At 40.4% G+C, this 14,920-nt stretch overlaps 1 protein-coding gene across 3 annotated transcripts in view; it reads right to left on the bottom strand.

The window, feature by feature from the left end:
- The window catches only part of DOK6 (docking protein 6), a 363,863-nt gene that overhangs the window by 81,128 nt on the left and 267,815 nt on the right, over positions 1 to 14,920 (bottom strand). For all 3 annotated transcript variants that reach the window (XM_014572701.3, XM_006121422.4, XM_089776322.1), the window contains exon 6: positions 2,511 to 2,649. In XM_014572701.3, coding sequence (XP_014428187.1) covers positions 2,511 to 2,649 — 139 coding nt within the window. The remainder of the gene's footprint in view (positions 1 to 2,510; positions 2,650 to 14,920) is intronic.

Genomic DNA, 14,920 nt, shown 5'->3' with positions numbered 1-14,920 from the left:
GTTAAGAAAAATGGGAACATCCAGAGAAGCAATGGGATTATGATATTGGAGCTTCAATGCAATGCAATCTAATTAAAAATAAAACTATTTTTGTTAAAGATTTTGTGCTCTTTCAATTACAGGCTGACGTAGCTTCGCACATGCATGAGACTTCCAGTAAATGATCAAGTAAAAGGTAACACTGGACTCACGACACATTTATAGACACCAACAAACTTTCAGGCCACTTTTATAAACCATTAAACAATAAAACAATTCACATGTCTATTTTGCCACCTTTGGAGGTCAACATAGAGACATAAGTATAAAAGACATTGGGTGGGTATTTCTCAGTCTGCACTAAGAATGCAATGTTGTGCACCATATGGTCAGAAGCAGCAAAAAAGATGTTTTTTAAAACAGAGCCAAAACAATTTCAGTAAGCAGTAAAGCTGCTGAGGAGCAGGTGGGAACCCCTGAAAGACAAGTCCCGTTAATAAATAAAGCAAAATGCAGTCTCTCTCTCTATTCTGATTGACTCAAAAACAATAGTCAAACAGGGTGCAATTCCTTCTCTATTTTGCTTTGGGAAGTAGCCATCAAGCAGCTACTTATGGCCTTGATTTACTTCCCCTTTTCCTGGGTAAGGATGCAAGCCACAGTCTGGATGGGGTAGCCACAAACCATAACCACTTACTACAGGGCCCTGAACTGGAACACATACCCTGAACTGAGTCTGGGTTGCTCTGCCAGCTACTGCAGAATGGTACTGCTTAGGGTAGTGAACTGCAAGCCTGCTTGGGGCACTGCGGGAGTCACAGGGTCAGGGAGACAGGCGTGAAGACTGTCGGATGCTGTTTCAGCAGAAAGACTTTGAAGGACACTTCCTCCAACCTGGAAGGGCAATCACAGTGTGTTCTGGTCTGAAGCCTGAGTCATGATGCAGCTGTGCTGCAACTCTGTAAACAAGAGGAGACAGAGCTGCAGATGGTAGGGGAAAAAAGGGATGGGGTGTTGAACTGGGCCATGCTAATCTCCAGGACTGCTGGAAGAAATTGCCATCCTGTGGTGAGTGGAAAACCCTATGACACCTGCTCCAATAATCACTTTTGTTAAAAAAAAATCTACTTTATGATATGCCCACTTAGGGTTGCCACCCATCTGCATTTTACCCAGACAGTCTGTTTTTTAGATTCTGTGTTCAGATGCCAAATTGTGGGGCAAGGGAAGAGATGGAACTGCAGGGGATATTGTGGGTCCAGGTCAGCCCCCATGGAGGGTAGGTCAGGAACACTACCCTTCTCCAAGAAATCCTGGCTCCTGGTCCTATGCTTGGGCCTCAGCCCCAGCCTCAGTATGGCTCCACACCTGGATGTGGGTCTGGCTGCCAGCTCCTACCACAGCCTGACTGCAGCTCTGCCCTGCCCACAGGTCAGTCCCTGTCTCTGCTCTCAGCCACAGAAAATGCCACCTTACCCCGTCGCATCCCACCCCACAGCTGCACCCAGCTCTGAAGAGAGAGAGGGACAGGGGAGTGAAGCCCTCTAAAGTTTGGGGACCACTGCATTTAGGGTTGTTAGGTGCATGGTTTTCATTTAGAAAGCCCAGTAAAAGAGGTAACCTGTTAGTGTGTGGTCAGAAGTACTGCCTGTACACCAAAAACCTGTTTAAAGAGAAAACCAGGGAGAGGGGAGAAGGTGCTGGGTCATTAACCCAGCCCCACCCCTGGAGAACTAGGGTTGTCTTTTATCTCCATGCAGAATTTCATGTCAGGCTGCAGCCGCTCCCTTTCCAGCCCCAGAGCAGAGGAAGTCTAGCTGGGTAAGGGGAAGGGAAGTGGAGATGAGCCAATGAGAAATAGGAGGGAAGAGGTGGGGCAGAAGACATGGCCTCAGGGGTCCAAATACTGGAAATTAGACAGAAGGCAACACTATGAGAGATGAGAATTCAGATATTTTGTAGAGCACTGTGTGTTTAGGACAAGAGGAACATTACTAAACATCGTACCATTTCCTCAATTGCTCTTGTCAGCTTGGACGTTCTGCTCGTTTCCAACTTCATTTATACCTTGAGTTTGAACTCTTTCCCATCTAGGTCAGTAAATCTTCCTGTCTCCAGTTCTATAATATTTTCTATTCATATTTATGCTTTAAATCCTCATCCATCACTTTTCACTGTGAGTTTTGCAACTCCCTTCTCTATCGCTTACCCAGATCTCCATATTCCAGGATATGCCAAATGCTTTGTCATACATACAAAGGAGAATGTAAGATTATGTAAAATTCCAGGATATAGCTGAAACTTATCTTCACTTTATTTTTTTTCCAGGCACTCTCTGAATTTGCCTGATAGATGATTTATTTTATATATTATCATCTTTAAAAAGATAATCAAAGTTGTTGGAAGCGGTTGTTGTTGTTTTTAAACAAACCCTTAGTTGTGACATTTTTAAGTGGAGTTGGGCTCTATGATTATCATAATCCCTTACTTCACCAATGGAAGTTTTTAAAATACTGAAGGTAAGATCTTACCCGTGCCTTTTGCTCCATCTCCATCATAAGCCTTTCATGTTGCTCAGCTATCGCCAGTGTTGCAGAATGGACTTTCTGATAGATCATCTCTCCTTCCCTCGTCTGAAAGGTGAACAGTCCCTCTCCTGTGTCACACATCCTGGGATAAAATTTAAGGAGTGGCAGGAATGAAAAAAAAAGTGAGTACTTGTTTCATAGCAGCAAAAAAATAATGTGCTGACCTCTATAATTCATGTGCATGCCCTGATGTTGGAAATGCCTTCTCAACTTTCATAGCTAAACTGGTGGCATTTTGAACCTCTGCATGGTTACTTCTACCAGTGCAGTAATGTACTATAAGACACGTGTGCACAGAACTTTGTGAAGGTAGACTTTAAACATACAGCAACATAATCTGAACCAAAAGAAAGGTGCCTTTATAATAAATAAGAAACCTTTAGTAATGCAGTCAACTATTTATGACATTGTTTCAGAAATCTATACTGGTGATTAGGCAATTAAATGTAAATACCTTATCACTTCAGTAATGCCAAACGTACAAGGTACATTATGAGTCCATTAACAGAGCATGGACGCTTCAAAAATGCCATTGTGGTCTATCATTGGAAAGAGCTTGTATTGAGAGATAGCATTAAAGGAATAAAGAGATAATATTCATATTATTGGAGTTCATTTGCACAAAACAGCTTTAACAACTAGTTTGACGTTTACAGAAGCCATTCAATAAGAATATATTCTACATTATGAATATTAGGGGTATTATACAATTAAATTAAAATAACACAAATCATAATAAAATAATATTTTCTTCATTTTTGAAGGTAAGTGCCATATCATCACACTCTGGATCATCCTGCATTTCCCCAGGACAATAGATGGAGGAAGAGGAGAGGTAGATAAGATGAATAGCTGACCTGGGAAAGATTTATAAATGTGAATAAACATTCAAAGATGTGGTAGAAATTAATATTGAATATTCAAAAGGAAGAACAATCTGAAGAAGACATTTATGATCTCAGTTTTCAAAGAAGCCTGTAACTTTGCCCTTGCAATGCTGCATGTGCACCGATAAAATCTACATTTATGCATGTAAATGGAATTTGTTGGATAATGTGAGGAAGTGGTGTGGTGATTCAAAAATGCATGTGCTATTGTAGAGACTAAGCTGAAATCTGTTCCTTAGTTTGATCCAGTATTAATAAATCAATTGTTTTGGTACCATTTATGATAGGAAAATGTTTGATTTTCTAGGACATTAGTAAAAAAATAAAAATAAAAATAAAATCAACAGCTCAATAACTTCTGTTAAATGTCCAAGGCAAAGAATTTGAAAAGTCACTATTGATTTTGGGTGTGTCTGTATTTTGATGAACCACCTGAAATAATGTTAAATGCATCTAATTTTTCACAAAGGGCATAGCACCCACATTCTGAATCTTCAGTGCTTCATGTCTAGCAACGAAAAATCAAGGCATTCCAAATCACTAGTCACTTTTCAAAATCCTGGCCTTTAAAAAGTTCCTACAGTTTTACTGATTAATTTTTCTTATTAAAAACAAAAGTTGCTTCTACATTAATAAAAAATTCTAATTCTATATGATCTTAAATATCCCATTTTAATAAACACCCATGAATAAATCCACTTGCCAGACTAAGCATATGCATTAAAGTTGGCCATAAAAATAGACTGAAACTTTAATATATTTTTATCTCTTACCAAAATTTTGATGCAAAATTCATTGCAAATTTTGAATATTTTTGACCAGCTTCAACATTAGTAACACCTCTTTCCAGTCCACAGTATTATTTCTGTATTGAATCATTGTATTAAATATTTATGAGGAGGGTGTTTAGCTGGCCCCTTTGATGACATCAAGACTGTTTACATAACACATCAGGTGAGCACTAGACCTAGTTCAGGAGTTTTTCCAGGAAGGTTCATAACACCAGTCCAGATCAATCTCTAAAAATTATTTAATGGGATGGGGTAGGGAGGCTGGCAGAAAGATTTTTGGTGCAAATATTTGCTAACAGACAATAAAGATGTGAAGTTGAAAGGAAAAAAGAAAATAAAAAAATATCCACTCTAAAGTCTACACTCACTTTAATATACTGTATTTATTGCCATTTGTGAGGCAAAAACCAACCAACCAGATTCAATCTGTTTATATAAGGAGCAGAAGAGGGTTACTAGCAAACTTGGCATTAATTCAACAGGCCAATTTGAAGCAAAAACAAAAAGATTTATATTAAATTCCACTGCAGACTAAGGTCTTTCTATAAACATAGAAAATATTTTATGTATTTAGTCACAAGACTCCAAGGAGCTTTTGGTACAAATGAAATGTCTCAAGAGGTTTGAGACATTACAGCAACAGCATTTTCATTCCCTTAGGGCATCATATAGCTGGCATTCAGCTTCTGTGTAAAGAGATCTTAATAAAATTCAAATAGCGTGAAATGGAAAGTCTGGAAAAAATGATGAGTTTCACAAACTGAAACAAAACACTATCTCTTTGTTGGTTTCAGAGGAGGAAAAAAAATCAACAGGGACCACAACAAGAAAACAATGAACAGGGTTTGATTAAGATTCAAGAGTTAAGCTGCTTATTTTAACAAAGCAAAGCATAATCACTAGCCAGAGCTGAAACAATCAAAAGCTTCTCCTATCAACCTAAAAAGCAACAAGCAATGAAACTAGCCCATGCAATGGTATGACAGCTCTCAATGGTGAAGTCTAGCATGGAGGTGGTGTCTTCCAATTGGAAGGAACCAGGAAGCATAATGTGTTGTATTATGCCAATATGAGGACGTTTTTTATGGTAGCCTTCCAATAAATATTAAATCCCTGGCTAAGGATTTTCTATGCACGCAGCTGCTAAAATGGGGGGAAGGGGAGGAGAATAATAAGCCTCATCCTCTAAAGTGCTGAGCAGGCTTATCCCCCTTTGAAGTCAATAGGAGTTGAAGGCATTCAGCACTAGAGCTCTGCCCAAAAAATTGGGCAAAAATTTTTTTTCCTGTTAAAAAAAAGTCATTGCATTCAAACCAAAACAAATGAGGATACAGAGACTTGAACTTGGGTTCCCTACATATCAGATGATCACCCTAACTGATGGTTTATTAGCTGTGTGGTATCTGTCTCATTCATTTTTTTTTTCAGAAAAAATGTGAGAGGTTTTGATTTTGTTCTTCAATCCATCAAAGCCAAGACTTCTTTTTTCTAATGGAATGGTTTTCAAGCCAGCTCTACTCAGCCCCATGGAGGTCTGACCCTTCTAAAAGTAAAATGGTCTCTGGAAATACTCGGTGGGACATAGCTCCCCGATTCCACTGGGCTTAATACACACGATCACTCAAGGAGGTGAGTCCATTCCATGGATAGTGTACAGCAGAGTCTTCTTGCTCAGCTCTCTGCATTATTAGGAAACAGTAAGGTAACCCTAATTACTTGTGCGCTGTATTGTTTTCCTCAAATGGCAAGTGGTTAGGCTAGAAATCAGAGTCCATGAATTATGAAATGTAGCGCATTGTAGGCTACATTAACCCTAGCTAGAACAGGGAGATGTAACTTGTACCAGAGAAATCAGCTATAGCTTGAGGTGTGGCATTGATTCTTAAGGGCAGAGATGAAAGCTGGTGTTTTTCCCACTGTTGGTCTACCTCAGGAAATACGCTAGGAAAGGGCAGCTTTACTTCTGCTGGGAACTCTGTAGTAACCTAGCCCACAGAGACTGCCAAGCGTCCATTCAGTCAGCACATTTCTAACTGCTGTGCTTACACATACACCAGCTAGCACTGACCACAGTACAATGCCCTGCAGAGCCTTTACCATAATCCTGTATTCCGTCTGTCCCCTTCCCCATTGCCCTGGTCCATTGTAGACTGGCTACTTTTCAGACTTCCAGGCATTTACAATGAAACTTCCTCCTCTCCATCTTGGTTTACACTGGCACAAATGGAGGTACACTGAATGCTATGCTACAGTTTGTGCAAAACCAATGACTCTTGTACATTCAGGCTCTGGGTTACAGTTAAATCTGTTTGCTGGTTTCTTATATTTTTTAATAAACAGCCCAAAGAGAAAGAAGCTAAACTAACCTGATGAATGAACGCAGCTTAGGTGTCATCAAGAAAAAATGTGGGGGTCTGCAGAAAAATCTCATTTTGCCAAGAAGTTTCTCTCAAAACCTGCAGTGAATGCTTATGCACTTTCAGTGAATGCTTATGAACTCAAAATCAAACAATTACCTTCTTATGTACTAAGGCATAAGTATTCTGTACTATAATACAAGGTGATGAAATTCTTAAGAGTACACCTTTTGTGCACAGCAGATCTAGGCAATTAACAGTTTTATTCAACTAACAGCTGAATCTACTTTGTCATTTAGCTACACTACTTTGCAGATTTGTGTCAGGAGACACATAACCACTGTCATGGAACTCTTTACAGTGGGTATAAACATAGTTTTTATGTGCATGAACAGAATAAATTGCAAAGAGAAAAGCGGAGACGCACATAAGAATACATACATTGGGTCAAACTAATAGTCCACCTAGCCTAATACCTTGTTTTCTGACAATGGCCAATGCAAGATGAGGAGAACAGGACAATTATTGAGTCATCCTATCCCAGCATCTTGTAAGGATTAAATGTTAAAACCAGAAGCATACAAAGTTTTTCAAATGAAAAAATAATTCATTTGAAAAATAGCCTTTCAAAATAGACTTTAAGATCAGAAAAGACTATCATGATAATCTAGTTTGACCTCCTGCATGTTGCAGGTCACAGAACCCTCACCCACCTACCAACCCACCCCTGTGAGAGACGCTCAACCTCTGGCTGAGTTACTGAATTCCTGAAATCAAGATTTTAAGACTACTTTGCAACTTGGATCCAGCATTTACACTAGTGTAAACCTGCAAGTGATCTGTGCCCCAGGCAGCAGAGGAAGGTACTTTTTACTCAAAATTACTGACACTATCTATAATTTTATTTCCTGCAAAATATTTTTTTTGTTTCATTTGGCACAGTCGAAGCTCAGAGTAATGAACACCAGAGTTATGAACTGAACAATCAACCACACACCTTATTTGGAAGCAGTGGAGACAAAAACAAAACAGAAAAAAAAAACCCAACCCCACAACTCCCCCCCTCCATACAGTGCAGTACCATGTTAAATGTAAATTACTAAAATAAAGGAAACGCAGTATTTCTCTTCTGCACATTAAAGTTTCAATGCTATATTAAACCAATGTTCGGCTGTAAACTTTCAAAATAACTACAAGTTGAACCTCCCTGATTCAAAACCCTCGGGACCTGACTGGTCCTGGACCAGGGAATTTGCCAGGCCAGGGGTGATCAATGCACCAAGGTCCCTACTTTTCCTCCTGTCCTCCCCACTGCTCTCCCCATCAGGGGGCTCCACTTTCTTCCCACCCTCATGCAGCTGTAGCCACCCAGGGCTCCGCTTTTGTCCCATGGCTCTGCTTCTGCTGGGAAAGGGGACTCCATGCTCTGCCCGACAGCCCTGCTGCTGCTAGGGCCTCTTCCCAGCAGCCCCACACCTGGACCTCCACACTCCGCCTGACAGCCGCACTGTGCCAAAGGCTGTCCCCAGCACCCTGCTGCAGATTGGGACTCCGTGCTCTGCCTGCCCTAGACTGGCAATGATCCTGATCCTGACAATGCCAAAACAAGGGTGTTGCCGAACTAGGGAAGTCCAGATTACGGAGTGTCAACCTGTACTCTGTTTATTCAGAGTTATGAACATATCAGAGTTGTGACCAGCCTCAATTCTGGAGGTGTGCATAACTTTGAGATTTTACTGTAAATGAAAAATGTTAACCATTTTGATTTAAAATATCAACTATTTTGGGTAAAAAGTGAATTTGAAAATCCAATGAAACTAAAATAACTTCAAAAACACAGATATATTAATCATGTTTCAAGTGTTGATTGGCATTCGTTATGCACAATTGATTGGACTTTTTTTTGCTACTTCTGCCATGGATTTGGTCTGCAACCTGGAGCAAGTCACTCTGACATAAATTATCACAACTATTTTCAGATTTTGGTTAAAGTTCAAGTTATCTGTATTATTACAGAATGGTCCAGATAGTTGAACAGACAAACACTGACCTGAAGACTGACGGTATAATCTGATGTAACATAATACAATATAAAGCTATGTATGAGGACATCAGATTTGTTTATACTTCTTTATTCTCTAAAAATAATGGCTACCAATTTACAGATTTTTAGTTGATCAGACTACGGACTAAGACAGACAGGACATACTGGAGTTATTAACATGTAGGTCTGTTCACTGGCTCCATTAGATTAATTGTTGGCAAACTGTGGCACAGTAAACACCATTTTAAAACTAATTTTCCAGAGCAGTAGCAAATGTTTCTATTAGCCCAGTAAATAAATGAACAACAAAATATCCATCTGCTTTCATATTTGATATGTACAGTCATATATCATATTAAACTGGGGATTCAATATACAGTACCATAATTGCATGTGTCCACATTTATCTACAGAATACTTTACTTCCCACTGATTCAAAACCCACTGAAGTCAGTGGGAACATTCAGATCAGACCTTTATGTAAGAAGGGAGGATTAACATTCCACAAAATAGCAACCCTGGAAGGTATTTCATCTTGGAATGTCATAGCATTAGCTCACCAATTGGTCTTAACTATAGGATCAACACTAGAAGCTCCAGCTGCATGTATAAGACAGACACCTAAGGTGACATTTAGTAGCCTGGATGTAGTAGACCAATTATGAAAATTACCTGGACATACTCATATGTTCCAAGATACATGCTTTTGTCTGAATTTGTTTGTATGGATGCAAACATTCATCCACTATAGGACTACTGTTGAGAAAGCTAATGACAACATAAAAAAAAAAATGTATGGACTTAAAAGTTGCCATTTACAAATGGCGCTTGTCTCCAGTCATGGTTACAATATTTTGTAAAGTTAAATAGACATACAACACAATATTCAGTCACTGTACTTAAAAAACAAGAGTTTGACTTTCCCTCAATGTTTTTAAACCTAACTATAAATGAGATCCTAATGAGAAAGGCACAAGAAAAGCAAATGAAGTAGATTATAGGTACTATTTTTACTTAGCTATCTGAACAGCTATCTAATTACTAGATTTATGCTTTTATTAGGTTAAGGGGCATGGCACCTTTTCTGAGGATAGTGCAGAACGCTTAAATACTTCTCACATTACACACTGTTGCCACTGATTTTAATAGCACTTCTCCATCTTTTTATAATTATTTGAAGATTTAGGGCATGGGCAGTGAGTATAAGAGGCAGGGGAAGGCAAAGCCCTGCTCACACTCAGTTGGCTCTGATCACTCTCTGACTCCCAGCCCGCACCTTCCTTCAGAGTGTCTCCCCCAGTATTTCGGGGCTGTCCAGGCTTCAGCCCTGTTGAGGTTGGGGCCATGCTAGGGTCTGGGTCTGGGGAAGGCTGGGGACTGGGCACCATCTGAGGCCAAGGATGCCACTTGCCATGTGCCCTCTTGGGACGGGGGCTTGCCTTCCATTCTCTCTTCCTGTGCTACCACTGGTGCAAGGGAAAGCCCGTGCCATGCACCGCCTGCTCTTGCCGTTTGGGGCTCTAGTTGGGCTGGGGAAGTCTGCAGTCACTCAGCGCCTACCTTCCATCCCTCCCTCTTGCCCACGGCCAGTAAATGCTGGAGCCGTGCATCACCCTCCCTTCCACCCCCCCCACCTGTTGGAGTGAGGCCCTGCTTGGTTCCCACAGGGTCCTGGGAAGCAGAGGAGGGGCTGTGGGCTTGATTTTCCCTGCCCGAGGTTCACCTATCACCCATGGGGCAAGAGAGCTGAAGAATACCCCCCATAAACCCAAATGACTCCTACATGATCAGTACCTCTGAATATCAGAGGAGCAATAGTTGGGGTCCTGGGCCCTTTAAATCACTATCAGAGACCCAGGTGGCACTGAGGCCTAGCTAAGCGAGGCTACTCCCTAGCCCTGCCCCTTCTGCCTGAGGCCTTGTGAGCCCCCTCCCTCCACCATTGTGCTGGGTCCAGCGAAGTCTATCGCCAGCCCTGGCTGCTCTGAGAAAATGCAGTCTATTAGAAAGCAAGAGCTTTTAAAAAGGTTTTATTTAGATGTCAGATGATACTCCCTGGAAAGTACACGGTGCATAGGTTGCAGATAGGAAAGGCGAATTTAAATTAAGAAAATACTAAGACTCCAAAGAGGAACTGATACATACTGTATGACTAACAGCAGCATTTGCAGTTCTGTTAGTCAGGATAAACCAACGGAGGTAAATTATGGTGTACCATGGATTTATATTCCTTTCTTTGAGACAGCCAGCACTTGTCATTTTTAGGTCAAGGTGAGTGGGATTGATAAACATTTGTCTTTTCCTAGGCAAGATGTTTAAGCTAAGGGTTTCAAAAGTGATCAAAGAATTTGGGTACCCCTGTGTTTGAAGTTTCAACTTGGAATACCAAGGATCCATTTTTCAAAATAGTGCTCCCTAAAAAAAGTGAAGAGAACCAGCTTGAAAATTGGACCTTCTAAGGTATTCAAGTTGAGCACTCAAAAAATGGGGAAACCAGAATTACTACTCATTTTTGAAACTTTCAAGTCTGTCTTAAAATAAATGGTGACATTTATAATTAGATTAATTCCTCGGTGTTTCTAATTAAAAATGTATTGTGAGTTTAAGAGTTCCAACCAATATGACAGTGTTAATTTAATTAAAGAAATAAAAATGCTTAGGCAGGCATTTCACTAATGTGAGGTTTAATTAAAATCATATTAATTTTTTAAAAATATGTAATTAGTCAGAAATTAGCTTATGAACAGTCTTCACTTAACCCATGAAATAAACTGAGCTGAATGAGCTAAGAGGAACAAATAAAAACATTCCAAATTCATGGCAGGGTCTTTAGTGCCTGAGGCAACATGATTAATTGTGATGGCAGAAAGAGCTATGAAAATGCCATTCATTCTCGATTATCAATTCTGCCTCCTGCTAAAGAAACAGATAAGAACATGATCAATTATTACCCTCACATTTTACTCCTCTAATTCCATTGCTCTTGTATTTTGACTTTCCATTGTAGTTGCTTAGCCTGAGATTGTGTCATTTAATAGTATTAGTCAATATTGAGCCTGAGTTGGAAGTGTATGTGTGTGTGTGTGTGGGGGGGGGGGGGGGGGAGGGGGAGAGGAAGGCACAGGCTACAGAATTACCTAAAAGTATTTTAACGGGGGGGATAAATGTATTGGCAATTAAATAGCCTCTGATTTTCTACACTCTTCTGTTCCACAAGGAGATGGGAGAATGTCAGAGACTCTTATAAGTGGTATATCCATGAGCCTCTCCCTGAACCAGCCTCATTTTGCTTCTAAACCACTTCTGCACTCCAAAATGTGGAAAGGTCACCTGACACTGAGCTTGATGCTACAGGACGTGCTTTCTCCAAATATTGTTCTTACTTTTCCTGCATAGCACAACCACATTGATTTTACAGCCAGACTGCCCACTGTGAACATGGAAGCAGGAGCTATGTTTGCCTCTTCTTACTTCTCATCCAGGTCTATGATTCCTACTTCCCACTACTGGTAAGCCTTCTTTTGAAGGTTCAGTATGTTTAGTGTCATCTCTTACTGGGACCTGCTGTTGTTTTTTTTTTTTTTTTTTTTTTTTACATATCTCTATGTGCTTCAAAGAGGCATATGTGGATTCTGGGATGTTACCAACAAGGCAGCTCAGAAGAGAGATGGACTTTAAACAGTTAACCAGAGAAACAGCTGGACTGAGAGATGAAGTCAGCTAGTGCCCTTACTCTGTCTCTGAGGGCACAAGACAGTCAGATGCCATCCACTATTGCCAGGGCAAGGGTGATAGAAAAGCGATGGCTCCTCCTGGAAAAAAATATAAGTGCTATGGGTGGGAAAGAATGAGCATTTACTGTTGCAGAATATTTAGCTGTGTAACGAAGCTATTCGATTTCTGTGCATTTTTCTCTTTGACTCTCTAAAGACTGCTGTTTGTGAAGTGTGGCAGCCATTTTGTGTCCAGTTTAATGAGATTGTCAGAGGACACACAAACACTGTGCTATCTCTCAGACATTTACTATATCTTTTTTCTCGTGCGGCTATAGTGTCAATCTGAAATAAAGTTTAACAAAAAGCCCAGCTCTCTAATCAACAAAAGTTGTGACAATAAAAGATATCACGTCACCCACCTTGTATTTCTAATCAGAAATAAAGGTAATTCTGATAAAGTATTTTGTTCTTTGGGCATCAGTGTAGCTAACAGCCTCCACAGGCCCCTAGGCAAAGTGGGGTAGGGGACCAGCTCCACACTCCCTGAAGGGGCGGCCCTCAGTGCTGCCCAGAGCATGGCATGCCCTTAATATTGCTCTGCATACAGGATTCTCTGGAGGTGATTTAAGGGGCCAGGGGCTCTGGATCCCTAGAGCCCCATCTGAATTGTAGGGCCCTGGGGTAATTGCTCCCTCTTTTTCTCCTCCCCCCCCCATAGGCAGGCCTGGAAGGTATACCCTCCTCAGGGTATCAAGGGCATCTGTATATAACTTCCCTGAGGGAGCCACATATTTTGCCCAATCAAGCCATCAACATGTGCTAACTAGGCTCCCTCAATATTCTCTCTCCGTGAAAAAAGGCATGATATGTATGACACTGGAAGGTCAGCTCATGCCAATGTCCCCATTTCTCAAATGGACACTAGCAGACACAACTGGAATCTGGTGTACTTGTGGGTTAATATTGACAAAGTAGGTATTAAAACAAGAAAGTTTAGATTCTATTGAATGTTTGTGATTTGCAGTGTGCATTGATCTTGCAATATTTCTTTTCCATATTGTAATATGATCATGGAGCATGTATAGAATTCCCACCATGTATAGAGTTCCTCTGACCATGGGGCTTGCGATACAGAAGAGGACAGTAATTAGTGGGAAGGGCTGCTATCCTACAGAAATTGTTATGCCCCTTCTGAAAAAAGGAGACCCATCAATATCAGTGGGCTATGATTGGCTCTTACAACTGGAAACTCCCTACAGCTGTATTGAAAAACCAGTGTCAAAAAGGAATAAAGACTCTTATTGTTGCTCTGTTCTCCTTTAGTGAAGATGAGTTATGCAAGTGGACTCCTCCCATCAAATGTGCTTGCAGCACAGATCACATGGTAGTAGGGGGCTAAAAGTCCAAACCAAAGAAACTAAGGATCACTATGCTGCTTTGTTTCTGGGAGGGGTATGGTGTTTCTAGGCATAAGCAAGAGATGCTAGGTTGCTTAGTTTGGGTTAATACAGCTTGTTCATTATAAGAGCCTATATTACCCTTCAAAACCTAAGACAGTAACGCAGTCATGTGTCTATGTTCATTTCAGCATAGTAACTAATGCTCCACTTTCCTTTTTCTACTTAATAAATCTTCATATAATTTACAGTAGGATTGGATATAAATGTTGTCTTTGGTGTAAACCCTCAAGTGACCTGGGGTAAGTGACTTTTGGGACTAGGAATAACCTGGTGAAATGGGCCATCTAAGTCCAGAGAACCTAAGGGGACTGTATTTTGCTCTATGTTAAGGGTGATAAACTGCGTAAGGAGTTTGCACTTGGTGCAGCTAGTTGGTGAAATCTAAGTTTAGAATTCACAACCAATTAGGGTTTTGTGCCCTTGTTTTTAACAGTTTTCCCTAAGGTTGATTCTCATGATCTTGCATCACTTTTGGAAGTTTCACAACAGATAATAAAAATTTTGGGGCAGGGACAGCTTTGTATTCAAGTGTCATGCCTCTCTATGATACTATATAACAAGAGAATAAGAAATAATTCCTGTGCTCTAATAGCTATGACAACAAATACAGTGACAGTTGTTGCAATGCTTCAGAGGGGTAGCTGAGTTAGTCTGTAACAGGAAAACCTAAAAAACAATAAACAGTCTAGTAGCACCTTAAAGACTAACAAAACATATAGATGGTATCATGAGTTTTTGTAGGCAAAACCCACTTTTTCAGATGACCGGCAGCTGTTGCAATGATAGGAATAAACAGATGAAGATATAAGACAATGTTGATAAGATGTAGAGTATTGTGGTAGGGTAAGGAAACTCAAAAGGTGGGGTGTGTGAATCAGTAGGAAAAGGTTACAGTACATAAATGTCCTGAATCTAGAAAAGGTCAATAAATGATGAGCTGTGAAAATCAACAGGAGGCAAGTGGGAAATGTTTAATATGAGAGCAGACTTTCAACTGGTGACAGGAGTTGGGACAAGCCCTAAAGGTGAGAAAAGGTCAATGAAAGCAGAAGAAAGGTCCTATAAATCAGTGAAAGATTCAGAGACAAAGAATAATTA

This window comes from Pelodiscus sinensis, chromosome 2, assembly GCF_052426305.1.
Source record: "Pelodiscus sinensis isolate ZL-2025 chromosome 2, ASM5242630v1, whole genome shotgun sequence".
Classification (NCBI taxonomy): domain Eukaryota; kingdom Metazoa; phylum Chordata; order Testudines; family Trionychidae; genus Pelodiscus; species Pelodiscus sinensis.
This window is presented reverse-complemented; position numbering and strand designations above follow the sequence as displayed.